Source organism: Juglans microcarpa x Juglans regia, chromosome 2S, assembly GCF_004785595.1.
Source record: "Juglans microcarpa x Juglans regia isolate MS1-56 chromosome 2S, Jm3101_v1.0, whole genome shotgun sequence".
Classification (NCBI taxonomy): Eukaryota; Viridiplantae; Streptophyta; class Magnoliopsida; order Fagales; family Juglandaceae; genus Juglans; species Juglans microcarpa x Juglans regia.
This window is the reverse complement of record NC_054597.1, coordinates 11,445,800-11,464,143: the sequence shown is the minus strand read 5'-3', so window position 1 is coordinate 11,464,143 and position 18,344 is coordinate 11,445,800. Positions and strand designations below refer to the sequence as shown.

At 32.6% G+C, this 18,344-nt stretch overlaps 1 protein-coding gene across 2 annotated transcripts; it reads right to left on the bottom strand.

The window, feature by feature from the left end:
- Nucleotides 1-13,711: 13,711 nt before the first annotated feature.
- Nucleotides 13,712-18,013, bottom strand: LOC121253241 (endoglucanase 11-like). 2 transcript variants are annotated; one of them, XM_041153229.1, is made up of 5 exons: nucleotides 17,277-18,009; nucleotides 16,968-17,180; nucleotides 16,670-16,870; nucleotides 16,279-16,533; nucleotides 13,712-14,577 (listed from the first exon to the last, which is right to left on the bottom strand). In XM_041153229.1, the coding sequence occupies exons 1-5, from the start codon at nucleotides 17,523-17,525 to the stop codon at nucleotides 13,909-13,911; spliced, it is 1,587 nt and encodes a 528-aa protein (XP_041009163.1). In that variant the 5' UTR covers nucleotides 17,526-18,009; the 3' UTR covers nucleotides 13,712-13,908. The 2 variants fall into 2 exon arrangements, with proteins under 2 accessions (XP_041009163.1, XP_041009164.1); XM_041153230.1 differs by lacking the exon at nucleotides 16,279-16,533 and having other exon boundaries at nucleotides 17,277-18,013.
- Between the last annotated feature and the right edge of the window lie 331 nt (nucleotides 18,014-18,344).

Here is an 18,344-nt window from a genome sequence, read left to right as displayed (position 1 = left end):
TTGTTCATTCAAATGAATTTATGTTGTTCGAACAGAAATAATGTTGTTTGGCAACTAAGAGATCGAACGGACTAGAGTTAGTTCGAACGGGAAGAAGCTAAACAGCCATGACTGAGTTGACTCAGCCCCAAACTGAAAAACTTCATATCTAGATGTTATCCTTTGTTTTAATCGGTAGAAATGATTATGGAGTGAAGCTCAGTCATTTCTACTGATTATTTTGATGTTATTTTTACGGAATACACCAAAATCAGTAGATTTTGGATTCGAAATCCATACCCCCAAACACAACCTATTCGTGCAAAAAACTAAACAATAGAGGTAGAAAGTTGACCCATACCTCTTAGAAGTTTAAATGTGGGGTTGCTACGGCGGTTGAGTGGCGGTTTTCGCGGCGGAGATAAGGGGCAAACTCGGAGGCTCTCGGCGGTTGCTGGTTCGAATGAGAGAGTTTTGTGGAAGTGTATTCGAACTATGTCTATAATGACTGTGGCGTCTCGTTCGAACTGGATAAATATCCGTTCAAACGGATATTATATTAATATATTTATAATTATATTACTAATAGTAGTATATAATAATATTAATATTACAAAGTACAAAAGTATAAAAATAAAACTAATAATAGTATTATAATACTTTTAATTAATATATTTAGTATATTATTTGTAAATATATTTATTCTATTATACTAAGTACATACTAAGTACTTAGTATAATTACAATAGCTTAATTATATAGCTACTATATATAAGTTATGATAACTATACTTGTATAGTGTATATAATATGATAACACTAACTATAGTTACTAGTTATATAACTGCAGTGTAAGTATTATATATAGTTACTATATAGCTATAGTAGTTATTAGTTATATAGCTACTATAGTGTAAGTATTATATATATAGTTACTATATAGCTATATCTATTATAAGTTATGATAACTATACAAGTTATTATAATTAATATAAATATAGATATAGTAGTTATTAGTTATATAGCTACTATATATAGTTACTATATAGCTATAGCTATTATAAGTTATGATAATTATACAAGTTAATATAATTAATATAAATATAGATATAGTAGTTATTAGTTATATAGCTACTATATATAGTGTAAGTATTATATATATAGTTACTATATAGCTATAGCTATTAGAAGTTATGATAATTATACAAGTTAATATATAGGTACTACAGTATAAGTACTATAAGTTATAATAATTATACAAGTTATCATAAGTATTTGTAACTAGTTACTATAGTTACTAGTTACTGTAGTTACCATAGTTACTAGTTACTATTGCAAGTTACTATAACTATACTTATTATATTTTATGTTACAAGGTAGTAATATAATATATAGTGCAAAATCAGAAGACCAAATGTATATATATATATATTAATAAGTACCATATATTAATAGTTAGTATATAATATAAGTATTATATTAACTATTAGACTTGTAGTACATTATATATTATCAATTATAATATAAAATAGTTGCTATAATATATAGTTATTATATACTATATATTATTAAAATATTTTGTGATTGGTTCGAACCCAATAATGTTCCGTTCGAACGGTTTTATCTCTTGGAATGTGTTTGGAGGGAAACTTCGCGCCAAATGTTTATTTATTCGAACGTGAAAATTAATCATTCAAACACACTGGTCGAATAGTGTTACGAAAATACCCTTTGAGCTTGTCTACATTTGAAGAATATGCTAAGGAATATTCTGATTTGTTAGTTCGAACAACAAAATTACACGTTCGAACGTGAAATACATCGCGGCAAATTTGGCGCCTATTCGAAATTTTCTTGTTCGAATGCGTAAATGTCCAGTTCGAACAGGACTTCACAGATTCAAAGACCTCAACCTCCAGTTCATTTTCACAGTTGATAAAAATTTATTTGGAGGCAGGCGATTTTGTGTGTGTGAGAGAGCGTTGTGGAGAGAGAGACAGAAACAAACTTAGTGAGAGAAGGAATTCTTGAGAGAGAGATGAGAGGTTTATAAAATGTATTATTTTTTTTGTTCTATGTTTTTTTGTATTTCGAGTTTCATTAATGTTAGTTTATTGCACATGATTTAGGTTTTCTCATCATATGTTTTATGCTTATGTGGGTATTGTGGATTGATATTTTTGTTTGGATTGCTTAAATTCGAGATAATATTTATAATTTTTAGATTTTTGATAATTTATAGTTTGTAATTAATTATGTTAAGATTTTTGGTATATTTATGTTTGTGCAATCCCATTTAAAATGGGCACTCTACCAATATACATCTTATGAGATTGTGATTGTGAAAATTGTGTTTTGTGGCAAATGTTTTGTCTCTGTTTCGTATCTGGAATCTGGGTTAGTCTTGTTCGAACGCTATAATGTTAATTCGAACGGGACCCTGTACGATAAGAATCTTGTTCGAACAACATCCTAGTAATGGCCTAAATTATAATATAATATAATTATATAATATAGTAATTGCTTAAAAAATAATATAACATAATTATAAAATATACTTATAATATATTTAATTAAAATAGAAACTTAAAATATAGATATAACATAGCAATTGTTAATAGTTAAATTAATATTTAATACTTATAAAAAATTTAATTATAAAATAAAAATAATTAAATATAATTACAAAATATTATGCACTAAAATTAAATTAGAAACTTAAAATATAGATATAACATAGTTACTAATTGTTAATAGTTAAATTAATGTTTAATACTTATAAAAAATTTAATTATAAGATAAAAATAATTAAATATAATTACAAAATATTATGCATTAAAATTAAATTAAAAACTTAAAATATAGATATAACATAGCAATTGTTAAAAGTTAAATTAATGTTTAATACTTATAAAAGATTTAATTATAAAATAAAAATAATTAAATATAATTACAAAATATTATGCACTAAAATTAAATTAGAAACTTAAAATATAGATATAACATAGTTACTAATTGTTAATAGTTAAATTAATGTTTAATACTTATAAAAAATTTAATTATAAAATAAAAATAATTAAATATAATTACAAAATATTATGTACTAAAATTAAATTAGAAACTTAAAATATAGACATAACATAGCCATTGTTAATAGTTAAATTAATGTTTAATACTTATAAAAGATTTAATTATAAAATAAAAATAATTAAATATAATTACAAAATATTATGCACTAAAATTAAATTAGAAACTTAAAATATAGATATAACATAGTTACTATTTGATGGAAGGGTTACAAACTGTGATTTGAAATGTGATTTTATTGTATAATTGTATTAGGAGTTAGATAGATTTGAATTTTAGGGTTATTTTTATATGTACATAAACCTTAAACCCATTCGAGAGTTGTGGCCAAATATTCTCTTAAAGAATGTTTGGGTACAACTCTTGAATTGTTCAAAGTGGATAGTTTGAGATTCTATCATCTATATGGCAGATATATTCAGTTTAAACTCTTGAGTTTGTCAATTAAAATTTTGGTTCAGCAATCCCTTACATTCTTCGGGTATGTGGTATGTAAGTTTCTCAGCCCATTAATAGGATTGACGACTTATCGTGACTTGCAAACTTGAAGGATTGTAGGGAAATGCTGCCAAAATTTGTACTAACATTAGAGTTTAGGACTGAGTATATATGCGATATAGATGATAGTCTCTCGAATGGGATAGGATCAACTACCTTATAAAAGTCACGATGTTTTTTGATAGTGTTTATCCCATGAATTAGGTGTTTCTGGATAGACATTCGACAAGTAACAGAAATACAATGGATAAAAGTTGGATGCTACTGGGAGATTGGACGAGACTATAAGAAGTATGCACAAGGGGTGAAATTTTTTATAGAGTTTGCTCGCATAAGTGTTAACAGTCGAGGATTTATAAAATGTCCGTGCAAGAAATGCAAAAATCTTAATTCTTATAATTTGGTGGTAGTGGAGGATCATTTATTTGTAAATGAAATTGATTCTAAATACTCATATTGGGTCTTACATGGCGAACTATTTCCCAAATGAGTTAGATTTAGCAGTCAGACCAATCAAATGGAGTAGGGTAACGACATCGACATAGATGACATTAATGTGGATGATCCTGATGACAGTGATGATAATGGAGATGATATGACTGAGATGTTAGGTGATCTGGGGGCATGAATATTTGGGACTAGGGATGGAAAAGGAACCTCTGCACAATCATTTGAGCGAAATGATAATTTTGCAAGGCTGTGAGAGGATGCACAAAAAGAGTTGTATGATGGGTGCACTCGTCATAGCAAGTTATCTTTCACGGTGAAGTTGCTTCATATTAAGTCTATTTGTCATATTTCTGCCAAGGCCATCGACATGGTACTAGAATTATTTAAAGAGGCTATTTCTCAAGATAATGTAGTACCCCGTAACTTTTATGAAGCGAAGCAATTGAAACGAGGGTTAGGATTTGATTATAATATCATCCACGCTTGTAAAAATGATTGTGTTTTCTACTGGCAGCAATATGCAGAATTTGACTCATGCCCAGTGTGTCATGAGTCAAAATGGGCATCCGATAAACGTAATGTACCCTAAAAAGTGTTAAGACATTTTCCGTTGATTCCTCGACTTTAAAGATTGTTTACATCCCAGTTGACTGCCAAAGATGTGTCTTGGCATCACACAAAAAGAGTCAAAAATGAAAACTTCCTCTCGCATCCTGCAGATTCCTTACAATGGAAGAAATTTGATGTCGAGTATCCATGGTTTGCTGAAGAACTTTGCAATGTACGTCTTGGTTTAGCAACGGATGGTTTTAATCCATTTGGCAACATAGGCACTTCTCACAGTACTTTGCCTGTCATATTAATGCCCTATAACTTGCCACATTGGAAGTGTATGAAATATCCATATTTTATGAGGACTCTACTGATACCAGGGCCAAGGTCACCAGGGAATGAATTAGATGTATATCTGCAACCACTGATTGCAGAGTTGAAAGAGTTGTGAGATCAGGGTGTCAGTACATATGATGCGGTCTTGTCGGGAGAGTTCAAGATGCATGTTGCAGTGATGTGGACATGAGCACTTTTCAAAGATATTTGTAGTAGAACGTTGAAAGTTGATACATTGTTAAAAATGGAAGCTGACATTGCAGTAATATTGTGCAAATTTGAGAATTTGTACCCGCCTTTATTTTTTTATGTAATGGTTCTTTTGGCTGTGCACCTACCTCGTGAGGCTTTAATCGCTGGCCCAGTTCAGTATAGATGGATGTATTCTATTGAACGATTTTTTGAAAAACTTAAGCAATATGTGGGGAATAAAGCTCGTCTAGAAGGTTCGATTACAGAGTCATATATTGATAATTAGTGGCATACCTTTTGTTCAATGTATTTTCGTGGGGCTAATACTAGATTTACAAGACCAGACCAAAATTATGAAGGTGGGCGAGAGATGGGAGTCTCATCAACAGTTACTGTATTTTCCCAGATCGTGCGTCTTATAGGCTCACAAGGGGGCTACGATCTATGTGGGCGAGAGTTTAAAAGAGCTCGATGGTATGTCTTGAATAACTGCGCAGAGATTGATCACTACTTGAGGTTAGTGATGATCATCTAAATCAATATTATCTTTAAGTTTATGTATAATAATATTGTATAACTTCATACAAATTAAACATTCACATGAACATGCACAACGAACATATACAACTACTTCGCTCGAATGGTGTAACTGACGTAGAAAAGATGCACGAAGAGGAATTTGTCTCGTGGTTTAAACATACGGTATTACTGTTAAGCCCCATTTTATAATACGAATTTCATACCACTAAATTCTACTTTTTTCTATATAATAATATTTATTGATATATGTTGCATTGAAATATGGTGAAATTTCAGAAGAAATCCCACCAGAACTATATGCTTTAGCATGTGGTCTGTCCAGGCGAGCCATCCAGTACTCAGGATGTTTGGTGCGTGGATATAGATTTCACACAACTGATACAGAACGATATAGGAAAACTCAAAATTGTGTGGTCGTAGTCGAATGAAGTCATGGAGATGATAACATTGACTTCTACGGAATTGTAAAAGATATCATAGCGTTAAAGTACATGGGGGGATATATGGTCTGGTTGTTTAAATGTAATTGATGGGATGTCTCAAATCCTATGTTGGGAGTGCGTAACGATGATTATTTTGTGAGTGTCAATACATCTCACACATGGTATGAGGACGGTCCTTTCGTTCTCGCTTGCCAAGTGAATCAAGTTTTTTATTTAAATGATCCGGAGTACGGAAACCCATGGCGGGTAGTGGGGAAGTTTGTACCAAGAAATGTATATGATTAGATTCCAGAGGCAGACGAACCACATGAAGGAGTTGATAGTCCAGCAACTGAAGAAGCATATCAAGAAAATGAAGTAGGCATCAATCTATTTGTTGATCTAAGCCAATATGATATAGTCCCATTGCGTAGAGAAGATGTTCAACCTGAAGTAATTGAGGGTGAAATATCGGAAGAAGATGAATCAATTGAAGTGTCTAGTGAGGATGAAGGCGACTGGTCTAGCAAAACAGATAGTGAATGAATTTCAAATATGAATTTTTGTAAGTAATATTAACATATAAAAGTTATGATAACGTTTGTTTGAATAATAATTTGTTATAATTTCAAATAGATATGCCTCCCAAAGGCAAAACAACACGTGTGCCATCCCCATCCATTATTGACTCCCTGTGTGGTTCACCTATCATGAATAGTGAGCCAACATCAACAGGCCCAAAACAAGGTATTTTATCAAATTAACATATCATATTTTATTCTCAATTTAAGTAATATATCTATAAAATAAATTAATTTAATTAAAAAGTTATGCTTTAATTACTGTATATATAGCTGTTGTAAGCAAGCGCCGAGGTAGAGGCACTACGACGGGTGTCTGCATAGAGAAAGCAAGGAAAGTTGGTAAAATCAAGGTTGATATTACTAATGATCACACCGGTGGCTCCGGAGATTCGGCAGCGTGGCTTGCTTCTTATGTTGGTACACTTACTCGCACATATGCACCGATTGCTACATCTTCTTGGTCTAAAGTTTCCCAAGATGTGAAAGACCACATAAAAAATTGTTGTTTGGTAATAAGCTACATCTCAAGTAACTAAGTATATAGCATGTTACTTTCAAGTTATTTTGTATTTATACTAATTATTTATAATTTTTGAAATGATGAGTTTTAGCTTAATTTTGGCCGAAGAGAGAATCGATTAACGGTTGAGGAACTGATGTCAAATGCATTTCAGAGGTACAAAGGTCGATGTCATGCACATTATAAGAAGTTTAGTACTACAATAGAGGTGCGCCAAAATCCATTCCATGCAATTCCACCAAACGAATAAGAGAAAGTTTGTGATATGTTTGAAGATCCTGCTTATCAGGTAATATCGTTGCTATATTTTTTTAATAGTATATTACAAATGTATTAAACATATAGACTAATATCTTTTTTTTAGCAACGGAGTACTGTGAACAAAGCAAATAGATCAAATTTAAAGATAAATCATCATGCAGGTTCTCGATCTTTCCATCATTTGTCTAGCAAAATGGTAAGTTATTTTAGTGCCCGTAAAATATTAACATATAATACACATTTTCTGATTTAAGTTCTAATATAAATTTTCCTTTTGCAGAAAGAAGAAAGTCCCGCTGACTATGATTTGATCAAATTGTATGCTAAAACACATAAAAATCGTGATAGTGTTTGGGCCAGTTCCGAAGCAAAGACAAATTATGTAAGTTTAAGTTTTTAATTCCATTGTCATATAATATTTTTGTTACTTATACTAACTTTAATGTTTTTATTTTTGTAGGACAAGATGATATCTCTTAAGGAAACTGTTGCGGATCCATTTGATGCATAATCTGTCAACGATGCTCAGATCCTTTCTCAAGTTCTTGGATCACATTCTGGATATTTGAAGGACTTAGGACGTTGCGTAAAACCATCCTCATCATCATCATCCTATTCTCGAGTCAGATTGAATGACGACAAGACTAAGGAATTGAAGGAAACAACACTTGAGATAGAACGATTGAGGTCCAATGAATAAGAGTTGCTGGCCCGATTAGATCAAGCAGCAGATTTGGAGGCGAGATTAGAAGAGAGGATGCAGTTGAATAACCAAAAAATGTTTGAACAATTCCAGTCAATGATATCCCAAAACTCTATGCCACCACCATAGTCTTCAAATTTATCTTTTCTTTCATTGCGTTTATATTATGATGTTCCAAAACATTTGAACAATTGATGTTTGAATTACAAATTGTGTAATATTAATATGATATTTTTAATTAAATTCTGATCTGTATGATTAATACAGTTCGTACGGTAAATAACCAGTTTGAATGGTAAATTACCATTTGTAATTACATTCGAACAAAAACAGACCCATTCGAACGACAAAAGAGAAATACAGACGTTCGAACAATAAATTATTTGTTCGAACAACAGTTATGTGCAAAACCCCGTTCGAACGGATATAATTTTCAAAAATAAAATTTCTGTTCGAACAGACATAATTTTTATTCGAACACAAGTCGTTTGAAAAATTTATTAGTTCGAAAGCATAAAATCTGTTCGAACACTTCGTTCATTCGAACAGGATCAAATATGAACATTAGTTCGAATGAATATTTCATATTGTTCGAATGGACATCTCGGTTCGGACGGAGAAATATTTCATTCGAACAATTTATTAAGACGAAATCGGTTCATCTAAAAAAAATTATCCGTTCAAACGGTTTTGACTGGATCCGCCCAATTTTGTCTCTAAAAATGATTTTTTGAGATAAATATTGATTTTTGTCTACAAAAACTTTTTGAGACGGTCTTTTCGAGACAAAAAATTTTTGTCTCCAAATATAATTTGGGACGAAAATTGTGTCTTTTGGGATAAAATTTTTTATCCCAAAAAACACAATCTCTTGTAGTGGCCCATTCTATTGAGGAGTGTAAGAACAAATGCAATAAGAGATAATGCCCTGTCGATCCTAAAATTAAAAGAGACTTGTGATATCAATCCATGATTTGCTATAAGATAATTGATATCAATCCATGATTTGCAAGGGAAATGGTATGGGCTATCAAAATAATAAATGGTAAGATTTGAGTTATTAGTGTAATTAAATTCAAACAATTTCTATGCTTAGCATTTGGGTTATTTATATAAAGAGCTATATGCTTTGCAATGTGAACATCAAAGATTTCTCATATAATATTTCATCATGTATGAAATTGGAGGACCGGCTCCCTCGAAATAGCCTCCCTTTTTTCTTATCATCACTATCGTTAAATGCAATTATGAAACCACAAGGTACCACAAGATCCGTACCAACTTCTCATTATTTTCTATAGCATTATCGGAACAAAACACTTTATTGGTACGAGAAAATTGTATTTGGACCATTTTGTGAAGATTTTGATGAACACAAAAAAGTTTATGTCAATGTTGTAAAAGATAGGGTCATGTATAACAAGATTAATCATCCACAAACATCACAAAATAATGGGACCCTCTTCTCCAAAGTGGGAATTAGAACGAAACCCCAAACATTTGAAATATTTACCTAAGACAATGTTGGAAGAGGAATGGGGAGTGGAACGTCCAAAGAACATCCAAAAGTAGTTTTAGAAGTAGGTGAAGAGGCAACTACAACAACAGAGTCAAAGGTTTGCAACTTCATGGTGGAGCGTCGACTTTCTTCAAAAGTAAGTTTAGCGACATGATGAGCCAGCCTCTAGACAGGAAGTGAGGTGTGATGCAGAAGAGATGCCCTAAGTTATATAATGCATGGTGGGGCGGCGTTTTGGTGGTGATAGGTTAAAATGAATATTGATCAGTTGGTAAGCTATGGTGGTGGGAAAATAAAGAAAAAGATTGGTTTAGATATTTAGAACTATCTCCAAACTCCGAATTATGTTAATGAAAATTACTTTTTATGATGTTTTATTATTCATCTGAGGGACAAATATTTATACACACACATCGAGACTTTTACTAAACTATTATGGGCAAGACTTGAGTAAAAATAGATCATAAAGGCCAAATAAAGTAGACTTAAGGCTCCTTTGGACACTTTAATATCTCAAAATTCTGTGAATAATTGTGAAATAGTTTGAGTTAAGATAATTTATTTGTTTTGAAAAATGAGAGAAAAATTTAAATAAAAAAATTGTTTAAGTATAATTTTTTAAAATTATTTTTGTTCTGAAAAATTTGAAAAATATCTGCAAACACCTCTTTATCCAAACTAGGCCTTAAACTAAGACTAGGAAGAAATGGACTCTAACTCCTACTAGACTAAATGAACTCAGACATTTACTTGGATTCTTATGGAGGTTTACGATCAACCCCTAACATTCCTCCTCCATATCACGACCATTGTCCTCAAAGACAATCTTTGGAAACTCTTTCTCAGCTCATCTACATCCTTCTAAGAAACCATAGTCCCATTGTTGTCATCTCCAATGCAATTTACTTCTAACAAAAAAGGGTTTTGCACATTTATGGTCGAAACAAACCGTTCGTCACAATTAAAACAAAGTCTACGTTTCCTTCGATATTTCAACTACTCCTTGGTTGTAAGTTCCTAATAGGTGGTATTTTCTGACAATTTAAGGTTTTCGATGGCGGTCATGGAGGATTTGGTATGCTTCGAAAGTTAGGAATGAGTTGTGCCATCTTGTGGATCACCAAATTTGGGTATTAGATTTCGATATTGGGCTTGTTGTTTGGCCTTGTATAACTTTTCCAAGCTAATTGCCAAAGTGCGAGACAGAGGTCTAGCAGCTTGGACGCCCACCCTTAGATTCTCATTCAATCCGCTAATGAAACATTCAATTTGGTACTCAGGTGCAACCTTCCTTACCTTTGTTAATAATCTTCCAAACGTGTATTGATATTCACGAATAGAGCCTTTCTATATCAGCTTTGATATGTCACCAAAAACATTTTCATACATAGTTGGTCCAAACCTTGCATGTAATCCGTCCTTTAAGGCCTCCCAGGTCAACTCTCCCTCTTCATCACCCATGATTAAGGGTACGTTTGGGTAATGAGAATATCTGAGAAGTATTGAGAATGTTTGTGAATAGTTATGAGTAGAGAGTAGAGTGCGTTTGTGGGTCCCATTGAGAGTATTTTGAATTATTTGGATGTGTGAAGTATGTTGAGTTATTGACTTTTGGATAGGTAGTTGAAAAAGGTGTGGGTCCCATAAATATTATAGTGATTTTATTTTAGTGATTTTAAAATATTAATAAATATTGTAGTGATTTTATTTTATTTTTATATATAATAATGATAAATATTATAATGATTTTATTTTTACTTTATATATAATAGTGATAAATATTATAATGATTTTATTTTTATATATATAATAGTGATAAATATTATAGTAATTTTATTTTTTATTTATATATTATAGTGATTTTATTTTTTATTTATATATAATAGTGATAAATATTATAGTGATTTTATTTTTTTTATTTATATATAATAGTGATAAATATTATAGTGATTTTATTTTTTATTTATATATAATAGTGATAAATATAATAGTGATTTTATTTATTATTTATATATTATAGTGATTTTATTTTTTATTTATATTTAATAGTGATAAATATTATAGTGATTTTATTTTTTATTTATATATAATAGTGATAAATATTATAGTGATTTTATTTTTTTTATTTATATATAATAGTGATAAATATTATAGTGATTTTATTTTTTATTTATATATAATAGTGATAAATATTATAGTATTTTATTTTTTATTTATATTTAATAGTGATAAATATTATAGTGATTTTATTTTTTATTTATATATAATAGTGATAAATATTATAGTGATTTTATTTTTTATTTATATATTATAGTGATTTTATTTTTTATTTATATTGAATAGTGATAAATATTATAGTGATTTTATTTTTTATTTATATATAATAGTGATAAATATTATAGTGATTTCATTTTTTATTTATATATAATAGTGATAAATATTATAGTGATTTTATTTTTTATTTATATTTAATAGTGATAAATATTATAGTGATTTTATTTTTTATTTATATATAATAGTGATAAATATTATAGTGATTTTATTTTTTATTTATATCTAATAGTGAATAAATATTATAGTGATTTTATTTTTTATTTACATTTAATAGTGATAAATATTATAGTGATTTTATTTCTTATTTATATATAATAGTGATACATATTATTGATTTTAATTTTAATTTATATATAATAATAATAAATATTATAGTGATTTTTGGAAAGATTTTGGTATGAAGATGGTTCATTGCGTTTGGCATGTGAAGTATTTCTAATAGTACGAGAATACTTGAAAAGTGTTGAAGTATGTTGGCTACCCAAACGTAGCCTAAATAGTACCATAGCTGAGGCCTTCAAAATGATAGGCTGCCAATTGTAGTTGCTCATCCATAGTAGTGTGGTGAAACACAAAAAACTTCTTCTTCTTCTTCTTCGAGAGGATGTTTCGGAGAATCAGAGAGTCGATCGCCCCGGTCCGGCGAGTGCGGGTTACACCCCTATATTAACTTTTACTAGGATTTTTATGGAGGTTTAAGATCAACCTTTGACACATTAGTGCTAGTATACTGCTGAACTTTCTATGGTGTCTCGTTGAAATTAAAGGTAATATAAACCATGAAATTCACTCTATTTTCTATTTTATTTGGTATATACTTGCGTAGAGATGAAAAGTTATGTTTCTAAAAGGGATTAAGTGCATAGAATGCCAACAAAAAATCCCATCGCGATGGTGCTGGAAAAGCATGTGGACATGGACTAATTCATCCTCTCCAATGTCCATCTGATGAAAAAAATCCAACGTAGGCTAAAGCTTCTCGAGCACCCCACTAGGAAGAAAACTTATTGGGTTACTTTGTTTGAATTGCAATTGCCCTCTTTGTTTCTTTTCAAATAATCGCATCAACCATTAGAGATGAGCCCAATTCCAATCATCTTAGGTTATCTTTGGGTGTTAAACCCTACTCAACCAATTTCAAACCAATTATTGATATGTCCCACTATTTTTTTAACTTTTCATAAAAAGTTAAACATATCTCAACCTATTTCATACATTTAAGGGTGCGACTACTATGCCGCCCCAACTTGATTGGCCCAGCGTAAAAACTTTTTTTTTTCTTTTCATATTTTTTTAATACATTTAAATATTTAAAAAAATAAAAAAAAATATACCAATATGCTTAAAATCACTTCCTTAATCATTAAGTAAATAAATAAATAAATAAATAAATAAAGAAGTTTGACCAGCGGTCAAATAGAGTAGGCAAAGTAGAGAGGCAAAGTAGTTTTTTCCTTAACACATCTCAATAAGATCCACAAAATACTACTATTAACTAATTAACTCAAATCATCTGAGATCATCTCAGCACTCAAATGCAACCTAAAAGGCTTGTGATTCCTTGTAATTTTTTCGTAATTTTCAAGTGAGAGAGAGACACACAATTTCTCGTTTAGGGAAGTAAAAATCAGAGAATCGTGATGAGAAAAGCAAACAAAGAACCTGAAGAAATAAGAAAGAATCAAAACGGTTCATTTTTCTTAACTCGGAAAAGAAATTGAAAAAAACAAAAACAGAGACAGTAATGATCTTTTATAATCTTGTATTACCGTATCCAAAAAGTATTACAAAACAATGAAGTAAACATGAGTTTGTCACTCCTTACTTTAGCCAAGGAACAAAAACATATATACATAGATAAACATGTATATATAAAGAAAGAAAGAAAAGGGAGAGATAAAATCGAACACTAATTTTCATTCGACATGAAATTTAGTAAGAAGCAACCAAAGGCGAGCTATGATTTTGATCAAAACTTAGGTCCTCCAAATGCAACAACTTGGCCAAAACTCCAACCAATGGTGCTGTATTATATGTGCAGGCCTCGGTCTGCATATAATTGTGCCTGTGGTCGACAAAGACATCTTGGGAATCTGGTCCTCCCACCAATGCCCCAACCAGAACATTGGAGTTAGGCTCCTGTCTGCTGAACCAATGATCATACCCTTGGGTGCACCCAATAAAACCCTTGTGCTCTCTGTAGGACACAATTGAGGCACCCCTGTGGTGCACTCTTGTGGGGTAATTCGAGCCATACCCAACCAAATAGCTCATGCTCATCGGGTTAGAGCCCAAGATATAATCAATCTGTGACTTTGCAAAATTGAGGATTTCTTCATGGCCTACCATTTTTCCATGGCATTTGAGATTTTGGTTTGAGTTTTGGAGGTAGTCGGAGTATACGGTGAGAAGGAAAGCTGCTGTTGAAACGTATTGCATGTTGTTCCATTGGCGGATGTATAAGAGCCCCCCTGGTGTGCGTTCCACGTTGCTGCCGTTGTTCTCGTTGAGGCCAAGGCAAGCGCAGATGTAGTATTCGGCCTTTGATCGGTATTGTTCGAGTATGTGAGCATGCTCCTTGTGCTTTTCTTCCATGAGCAACTGCAAAGGTAAAAAGGCAAAATACTTCATTTTCAGCTAAATTAACTTGAAGAATGTTGTACTTCATCTTGAATTTGGTCATTTTTAGTGTCACTAACTGATGTGTTAAATTACCACTAAGGTAGTAGTTCAGTTGGTACGAGCTGGTATTCAATAGTCTTGAGGTCAGGAGTTCGAGTTAGGCATAAGTCGAAACTGCTTGCAGGAGTAGTGCCTAACCAAAAATCTATGGGATGGGCTTTGGGCTGGCTGACAGCTTGGTAGTGCTATGGTGACAGGCTGGCCTATTAGACAGTAGCTATGGCTCAAACCGATATTTCACACTGGAGAAGGGCTCCTATAGTTACGTCCAGGAAGGGTAGTTATGCTGATCGCCCCCGTCTTCCCTTTTTGGAAAGAAAAAAAAAAAACTGATGTGCTGAATTTTAAAGTAATTTTTCATCTAAATATTTGATACTCAAGGATAAAGGATAACATTACTCTTAACCAAGAGTAATATTGGTGTGGTGCATTGAATGTGCACCATGTGTCGCAGTTCCCACTGTTTCAAGTACAGTTTATTGCTATGCACTAATCACTCTTAGGTACCACAACAATCAAACTCCAATGACATACATTGCACATAAATAGGGTTGCGGGGAAGGGAAGTTCCCTCAACTCCAATGACATCTCCCAACATGTGTGGGTCTACACTCAGACGTGCCTCATCTAACATACTAACATCCATAAATGAAAGAATTGCATCCACTCACTAGGTTTTAGAAAGTGGGCCATTCCGAAATATCAGGCACCAAATTGGAAGCTCAGACGAACCAATAACATCTCTTCAAACACATTGAATTATCATTACGATCTACAAGATTGATTTAAAATGGGTGGTCCTGATGTAAACATAGGAGGAAGCCCTTGTCCTCCATTTGTACGATAGCATTATAGAACAGTCTATCTTGTTTGGTGCACATTTGTAACTTTTACAATTATTTATTTTGTAAAAATTTCATATGCATTACTTTTACATACGTTTTTGTATATTTTATTAATGTGATTAGTTGTTTTATTTTTTTAATATAAAATAAATATTTTAGTCAATTATATTAATAAAATATAAAAATATATTTATATAAAATGACTGTACATGAATCTTTATTTTGAATGAAGTTTTATTTTGTATGAAGTAGCACTGATGGGACTGGGAGCCACGTACACAAAAGTACTGCAATGCAAAGAATCACCTTCAATCCTCTTTTATCATTTTATGCTCCAGACTAGACAGCCTTTTTACCTATTTCCTTCGAAGTTTTCCCCTATTGATGGGACCTTAATTAGGACTTACTTCATCTCGGACCTCTATAAAGTAATGAAAAATGTTAGAGGCACCGATATTTGAGTCTAATAAATAATTTAATTTTTTTAAATTTTAAATTTTAAAATAAAAATAATATTATAATAATATTTTATTTAAATTTTAATAAAATATCACAAATCATCGTTATTCTATTATAAATATAGAAAAAAGCAAAATCCCCAAAAGCAGAGACAGCCAGTTCTATTCCATTTCATTATTTACGTTTTGCAACGAGACTTATCATGTTTATAAAACAAGACAGACTTATGTTCGTTATTAGATTTTTTTTTTTGTTTTTAATTTTATTGTTTAAAAAGAAGACCCATTTGATTTGGAGGAAGAGTTGGGTAATTTACCTTTGATGCAATAACTTGGAGGCCAGCATATTTAACGTCCCAGCTGAACTCTGTAATGGCCCATCCAATACCGCCAAAGGTATCAGCTTTGTCAACAACGTATTTCAAATACTCTTCATTGTCGGTGGCTTTGTACAGCCACAAAGCTGCCCACAACAACTCATCCTTGAACCCACTCACCGACGCATAGTAGTTCTTCACTACACCCACGCTCACATCGTACTTTCCTCTATACTTGTCTCCAAACGCAAACAACTACCAATCACAAAACATATAATAATTTCGCATAATCCCTCTGCTAATTGTCCCACTGAGTGGGACTAAACCCTTAAAAAACAGTATCTGTTTCGTGGGTTTGTTCTAGGAACAAACAAAATAGATTTTAATGTACCTGATGGGCATGGTGAAGGAGTAGGTGTGAGTAATGTGGATTTGTTCCCTTGAACACTATTGATGCAGCTGCCATGGCTGCGGCCGTCTCTCCGGCTAGATCCGACCCAGGATTGTTCTCGTCGATCTTGTAGGCTTGCCGCGAGGTCGTCATGTCCTCCGGCCGCTGCCAGCAATAGTGGTCGGTGTCGCCATCGCCCACCTGCATGTGAGATATGGTTTGAATTTGAACCAACTTTTAACTCAAATCATGCATTCTGGAGATAGTACAATTATTTGGGATGAGACCAAATCTGTACCTCTGCCCATAATACATTTGGACTAGTGTGTGCTTTTATGAAGTAATCTGTGCCCCACTTAATGGCTTCCATGGCATGCTCCAATTCTCCGGCAACTGCAATTTGTTTACGGAATTCTATGACTCCCCACGAGAGCATTGTCACGGTGAATGCCATTGGCAGCCCAAACTTTACGTGGTCACCGGCATCGTAATATCCACCCACCAAGTCCACCTGCACGAAAAAAAAAAAAAAAAAAACACAGAACACTTATCAAGAAATGGTATGCAACAATGGTGGGCAGATGGGGGTTTGAGAATTTGGACTTACTCCTTGTTCCAGGCCATCAGTGAGTCCAGAATGATCACGCCAAGTGACCCTTTGGTTGTACGGTAGCCGGCCGGAGCGTTGAGATTCGAAGTAGAGCAGACTCTTTCTGAGAGCATCTGCATAATCGAAAGCCCGAGCACCGGTTGAAATGGCAAAAAGGGAGAGTAGAAGGCACCAGCTATGTGCAAATCTGAGAATTTTTGGAGCTTCAGTACAATGGTGTTGCTCTTTCTTAATCCCTTCCTCCATTGTCCCCTTCCCTCCTAAAGAGCTTTTTAGGAGTGAAGGGAATAGGGAAAAGTGAGCTCTGTCTCACTGCTATGTATTTACTTTCAAAAGCCTTGGCTTTGTCCAAGATGTCTCTGATGCATGTGACTTTCACATGAGAATGTGGAGCTCTCCCTCACCTTTTTTGTCTTACACAAGCGTGATTTCTGCAACAGACCACGGTTCCAATACGTTTTTTCTGTGCTAAATATGGAAAAACAGCTTGAACTGTGGCATCGCTTTCTGGAATTTAGCATTGGCAAATCAAATAAAATTCCCTAATTCATCGCACAAAATTTTGAACTGGGTGCAGCACTTGGTTATAAATAAAAAGCCATTTGGTTTCAACTCCGACCATCATCCCAAAAACTGACCAATGTAAACTAAACAGCGGCTCAAATGCCCACGATTTTCAAAAAAGGTTACCTAGATGAGATCAAGAGCATTCAGATCCACAAAACTCATGAATACATGTAAACGAAAGCAGTGGCCCAAATGCCCATGAGTCTTTCATATAAAGGTACCTTGGATCTGAGGATTAGTTATCAATGGTGTAAAATAATGGTCTTCCTGTCAAAAATTAGGTGATGCAGCAGGCCGGGACATAGTTTATATCTAAGAAGCTTCTCTAACTAATTTTTGGGTATTGGAAGAGGACCTCCCAAGTTGTCTCCATTAATACTATATGGCAGAGTTTCTATATATCTGTCACGTAAACAGATCATCAGTGTCTTCATGCTCCGATTTGATTGAGGTTTAAGTTGGGGAGTTTTGGTTAAGATTTCAACATCCAAGACGTAC

Excerpts from the sequence above, each read along its gene's own strand:
- LOC121253241 (XM_041153229.1), bottom strand. The coding sequence starts at position 17,525 with ATGGAGGAAGGGATTAAGAAAGAGCAACACCATTGTACTGAAGCTCCA. Across the intron at positions 16,534-16,669 it reads TCCTTCACCATGCCCATCAG|TTGTTTGCGTTTGGAGACAA; the intron begins GTACATTAAAAT and ends TGTGATTGGTAG. Across the intron at positions 14,578-16,278 it reads TCCAAGTTATTGCATCAAAG|TTGCTCATGGAAGAAAAGCA; the intron begins GTAAATTACCCA and ends TTACCTTTGCAG.